The sequence below is a fragment of the Poecilia formosa genome, unplaced genomic scaffold (assembly GCF_000485575.1).
Source record: "Poecilia formosa unplaced genomic scaffold, Poecilia_formosa-5.1.2 Scaffold268, whole genome shotgun sequence".
NCBI classification, from domain to species: domain Eukaryota; kingdom Metazoa; phylum Chordata; class Actinopteri; order Cyprinodontiformes; family Poeciliidae; genus Poecilia; species Poecilia formosa.
The window spans coordinates 739,303-745,501 of NW_006800207.1; the positions used below are offsets into that span (position 1 = coordinate 739,303).

A 6,199-nucleotide genomic window follows, 5' to 3' on the forward strand; every position below is an offset into this window, starting at 1 on the left:
CTGGCCACGGCCCCTCAGCACACTTGAAAATGGCCGCAAACAGATGTACAATTATACAATCATACATCTTTGAAAAGCAGAAGTAGAGCCTCCTGCACAACCAACAAGAATTCACCAAGAGGTTTCTGAATGGTAAGTCATCAACAAAACACTTTTCCAGCAGCCATTGTACAGCACCAGAGTTGGGTTGTAAGATTTATTGTTACATTTACTTGAATAACTTTTGGGGGAAAAAATTACATTTAGATGTATATTTATTATGCTGTACTTTTTATTTCAGTTGAGTAATTTTACTATGAAGCATCACTACTCTTCCTTGAGTAAAATTGCTGTATGATCCATCTACTAAGTATTTTCACTGAATGAAGAACACCATTGTTTTCACCAATCATTCGCCAGTTCATAGTAAAGTTTCAGAAGTTTGAAAAATGTTTCTTTTGCCTTATTTTGTAATTATGTTATTAATATGAATTATTTTAATTTTGGTCTATAAAATACCAATACCAAAATAACAAAATTGTATATTTTGGTCTGTGTGATGTTCTTACTTGAGTAATCTCGGATGACTACTGTTTATTTTTTCTTGAGTAAAAATATGTTGAAGTAATTCTACTGTTACTTGAAAACAGTTTTGGGTACTCTAACTTCACAAAATGAAGAACAAGCTTGTTTTAAAAAAACACAACTACTGACTAACCCTTGAGTTCCATTTGGGTTGCTAAGTAACGGGCTAGACTTTGCTGGGGTTGCTAGGTAACGGGCTGGGCTTTGCTGGGGTTGCTGGGTGAGGGGCAGTGCCTGCTGATTTGTGATGTTATACTTGGAAGGTTTTTTGAAACAACTCGTTTTCCAGACACTGAAAAATATTAACTTGGTAACAAAAAGCAACTGGGTGAGTTTTTTAAGTGCTTGGGCTACTTTTAGAAGCAGCAGAGACCCAAATGGATGTACAAAAGCATTCAAAATGTGAATTTTTAATAAAATGTCCTTTCTTTTTTGTTTTTTATGTTTATTGATATTTTTGCAAATGGAACAAAGGTGTTTACATATTTCAGGGTGTAAAAGTGTTGAGCATAAACAAACACCATTGACTTTAAGATGCACGTTTTCAGGAACAAAGAACACATACAGAACACCTCCACAGAGGTGAAAATATCCTTTATAATATCTTCCTAGCCTTGCCAGGGGTTACATCACATCCTGTGAGGCACCATGGTGATAGGGGGGGTTTGCGAAGACACCGCGCAGGACGTAGCACAGAGGTGAGACATCGCAGAGGCTCAATCTTCAACAGGCTGCAAGGCCTGACATAAGGTCATCCTTCATAGCTGCTGCTTTTACAGGGCTAACCAAGTCAAATAAACAGGGGCAGGCCACAGCCACCTACAAAGTGTTCTTAAAGATACAAAGGAGACCTCACTGTGTGGTTTCAGGACGGGAGGAGGGGTTACCACGAGACGTGACGACTGGTATATAGGGCAGTGAGAGCTACATGAGAATGCCAACATAATGGGTGGGCTGAAAGCAAAAATAAATACCACGCTGGAAACCATCAGAAATATGCAACACCAACAAGAAAAACAAAAATATAAAGTCGGGGGGCAACCGTTGCTCCTGTTTTTTCACTGAAATTTGTGCCAAGTTCATTTCTTCACTCAGGTTACAACCACAAACTTCAATGTATTTTAATGGATGGGATTTCAATAGTCCAACAAACTGTAAAATAAAACTGTTTTCTGTTTTCTTTTATTTTACAATTAAATATCTGGAAAGTACTGAGAACATTCAGATTCTGCCTTTTGCAGCAATTACAATTTCAGAAATGAATTAAAGAAACGTCGTCTTTAATTCTTGCCTACTTTTCTTTGGAAAATAACTCAAGCTCAATCAGAATTGAAGGTGCCTACAAACTTACATTTAAGTTTATAAACATGCTTTGACCTAAACCATTCCAGTAATTTCTAGATAAAATTTCTGGGTTATTTAGTTGCTAGAAAGTGAATTTCTGCCAAAGTCTCGGAACGTTCACAGCCTCCAATAGGTTTTTCTTTGGGATTGTGCTACACTAAGCTCCATCCATCTTCCCTTTTACTCTGGTTAGCTTCCCAGTTCTTGAAGAAAAGCTTTTCCACACCCTGATGCTGCCATCACCTCAATGTTTGGAACGGTTGTCCGGTCAACAGATTCTCCCACCTGAGTTGTTCATCTTTGCAGCTCATCCAGATTTATCCATGTCTTAGTAAAGTTTGGAGTGATGCCATTCTGTTTCTATCTTTGGATGATTTCCTTAAGATATGTAAATTTTTTTAATAGTTTCTATTAAAATAACCATGCTTCAATATTTTCCACAACTTTATCCCTGACCTCTAACCTGTGCTACTCGGTCTTTACGATGCTGTATGTTCACTAATGTTCTCTAATAAACCTCAGAGACTTTACAGAACAGCTGGATTTAAACTGAGATTAAATTACACACAGTTAGACTCTGCTTGGGGAACTTTCTAAAGGAATTTGGTGAAACTGAAATTTATTTTTGGGGGTACAAACTTGTTAATTTTATGCTACTTTGTGCTCATCCACTAAATAAAATCCCAGTGAAATACATAGTTTGTAGCGCTGGTGTAAATACCTTGTATCCTGTATCTAATGAATAAATTAGCTATTTTCAATTCCTCATTCTAATGCATAAATTATCTTACAAGTAATAGGATCTTTATTTATTCACTTGGGCTGGAAAATCGGACGAAGACACCCACAGCGTGGACTAATTGATGCACGGATCAGCCTTTGGATGTTCGCATTCCTTGCATGCCTGCGGTAGTCATCCATTCAGGGATTCACACGTTTTTTTTGTCTGTCACACATCCTGAAGCTTGACCTGTAGGGGCACACGTGTCCTGTGATGCTTCAGCCTTGTGTCGCTTTTTACTTCCTCTAACCAGACCTTCACATCTGTGGATTAACTTTAGACTCTCGTTTGAATTAGAGCAGGGGTGTCCTAGGTGATTTTATTCAGGAGCAGGAACTCCTGCTCCTGACTACTTGAATTCAAGTACAACCCAAACTTTTCAGAGGTTTTGTTGTAAAAAAATAAAATAAAATAAAAAAATAAGGAAAACAATTGTAAACATGGGTTTTTCTGTTTTACATCACAAATATCTGCAACTTTTTGTGGATGAATCAAATACACTGCAAAAACACAAAATTGTACCAAGAACTTTTGATCTAGTTTCTTAGTGCAAATATCTTAGACTTGAAATAAAACAAAACTAAATTACAAGGATCTTTTCAGCAAGAAATACGATCTAATTTTGAGTCAATAATTCCTTAATATTGATGAAAAAGTACTAATTCCATTGGCAGATATTTTTCCTTTGTTGTACATGAAATAATCTGCCAGTGGAACTCATACTTTTTCATCCACATTAAAGAAATATTGACTTAAAACAAACCATATCTTGTTGAAAAGTCACTTGAATGTTAGTTTTGAATTATTTTGAGTCTACAAGGACATTTGAAACAGAAACTAGACCAAAAATACTTGTAATTTGTTTTTACAGTTTGCAGATTTAAGTCTAGCAGCGTGAAGCTCTGCTCCTTACCTTGATGCCTCCGCCGACCTCCTCGCTGTTGGACAGAGTCACATTGTACGCCTCTGTGTGTTGCGGTGCGGCCTCCTTTGGCCTCTTTCGCTCCTTCCTGGCTTCCACCCCATCCAGAAGAAAGCACTGAGTCCAAAACACGGCAGCCACCACTGCCAGAGGGCTACATCCACACCTCATCTTCACACTTCAAATCAGCACCAAGGCGCTTCAGGAAAATCTTACAGAGAAGTTGAGGACCAGAAGTGTTTTTTGACAGAAGGTGAAGATGCTAAAGGCTAAAAAACACGTGAGGAATTAAGTTTCTGAATGTCCTTGTCCACAAAGTTCTCAGACTGAATGGTGCTGCTGTGTTTCTTCCCCTCTTGAGCTCCAAGACAGCACAGCCTTTGCAGGGGCACTGCTAAGTCTAGCCAGGCAGCCGAGGAGATTTACTCAACTATGAAATGTGTGAAGCAGAATGGTCCAGGGGAATGACAGAGCGGCACAGAACTGACAGCAAATAAAGCCATTAGTGAGATTTTTCACGCTTTCTGCTCTGTTGGGGGGGAGGTGAGGTGTTTGAGGGAGGGCACAGGGGGCAAAAGAGGAGAAGAAAGTGAGAAAGAGAAAGAGAGGAGGGGTGTCCAAAGCAGAGAGGGTGGGCTGAGAGAGCTGCTGGAGAAGGATGGTTAACTTCTCTTTTTTCCCTCCTGCTGGTTTTTACACTGAGAAGAAGTTCCAGGATGCAACAAAGTGGTGCAAGATCCAAAGAAATCAGTTTCCTTAAAAAAAAAAAAGTTTCAAAAAGCTGCAAGGACAGCACTTAAATCAATTAGTCTAAGGTCCAGAACTGCTCTTTTGATGCTTCTCCTTGAAGAATTAGTCACTCCTGTCTGCTTCCACAATAAACTCAACAGGTAGCAGATGCCTGACGCCGCTCAGGTGCTGCTCACTTCTCCAACTAGTGAATGCGCAGAGAGTCTGCCTCAGAGTCTGCTGGGCTGCTTTCTGCCTGCTCCACTGCACTCCCTGCCCTTTTTTTCAGTCTGGTCTGAGTCGCTCCTTTGCTCTGAGCCTGCAGGAGGGCTCACTGTGGCGTTTTATCATCTCCCTTTCTCCCTCCCACCCCCTGCCCCAGTCTCTCTCGCTCTCTCTCTCTTTTTGCTTTGCCTCTCTCTGTTGGCAACCATACAGGCTTATTCTGCTCTGTTTTATCTCATAGATGAAATGGTCGAGTTGGGAAGGCTCTTTGGCAGACAATAAAGTTGTGTGTGTTGCTTGTATAAATTATTGTATCTGTCATTTTGGCTCAGTATTAGCTTACTATTTCAAAATCGTGTGTTTACATCTGGGATGGAAATAGAAACAAACCTAAACTTTTAAGTGACCACAAGTTTAGGAAAACTTCCAAAGAGCTCCACATGGGAGTATATTCCATCCTGAGCACTTATTTTTAATCCCTAATGATGCTCATTGACTTTTCTCTATAAAATACACAGAGGTTCTAAATTTCCCTGAATATAATTCTAAACTTAGGAAATTATGTGGGTTTTTCAGATACAACAGTATTTTCTTTTTGCGTAAATGAAATGTTTCTGGAATAATTTGTGTATTGGTTTTCACTTTCTAACTTGTAATTTCAGACAGCTTGGTCTGTTTGCTCTTACGGCATTAAATTTGAAAACAGTGACATCTAGAGGAAGTCAATGGAACTACAGTTTGTACACTTTGCGACATCTCTTCCTGTATTCGCTGGCACAGCTGGATGAAACGTAGTAGGAAGCTGTATGAGGTACAATTTCAAGTTTCGCCTATGCAACAGAAAACCGGAAGTAGTTTTACATTATAAAACAAGAGTACTAAAAAAATGCAGTCACTCCTTATACTGAAAAAAAAAGAACATGCAGAAGAACAGAGAACGAAAATGTAGATTTCAAAGATGTTTAAATTTGATACGGGTGAATTCATCTTATGATTCATTAACAAAATACATGGATATTATATTCATTATTTTTAAAATTTTGAAATAGGGTTGGACAATATGACAATATATTGTTGAACTATTTATGATAAAAAATAATGAAAAACAACATCAGTTGCACTGGTCACATGAATTGTATCATTAAACTGCATAAACTAACTGTATTTAACCATATTTTTGAATTTATTATTTATTGATTCTTTCATGTAACAAACATGGAAGAAAATAGAAAAATAACAACTCCAGTAATGCTGCCAGTTTGTTTTATCTTTTTTTTTTCTTTAAAAAAAACCCTAAATAATTTTAATTTTGTTGTGAGAACGACAAATCAAAATTATTGTTACTCGACAAAACTGAAAACGATAAATATCCACATTAACCATAACAGTTGTCCGAGATCTTTGCCTCCTGGGCCCTTAAATAACCATGTGAGCTAAAGCTATCATCAAATTCTTACGTAAATGATGTCTCGCAATCTTTTTTCATTGGCACAGAGTTAGTTTTCATTATATTAACATTTATACGATCATTTACAAATTGTTGAACTCAAACGTACGTACGTATTTTGTTTTGGAATGCTTTACCGGAAGTGGTAGCTCCGAATACGAGTGGTTACATAATTCATTAAAACAGC

At 37.9% G+C, this 6,199-nt stretch overlaps 1 protein-coding gene across 2 annotated transcripts in view; it reads right to left on the reverse strand.

The window, feature by feature from the left end:
• The window catches only part of c1qtnf12 (C1q and TNF related 12), a 44,232-nt gene extending 39,590 nt beyond the window's left edge, over positions 1-4,642 (reverse strand). For both annotated transcript variants that reach the window (XR_001664590.1, XM_007570773.2), the window contains exon 1: positions 3,603-4,642. Coding sequence is in view for 1 of the 2 variants with exons in the window: in XM_007570773.2 (XP_007570835.1) it covers positions 3,603-3,782 (180 nt within the window). In the remaining variant the exon portion in view is untranslated. The remainder of the gene's footprint in view (positions 1-3,602) is intronic.
• Between the last annotated feature and the right edge of the window lie 1,557 nt (positions 4,643-6,199).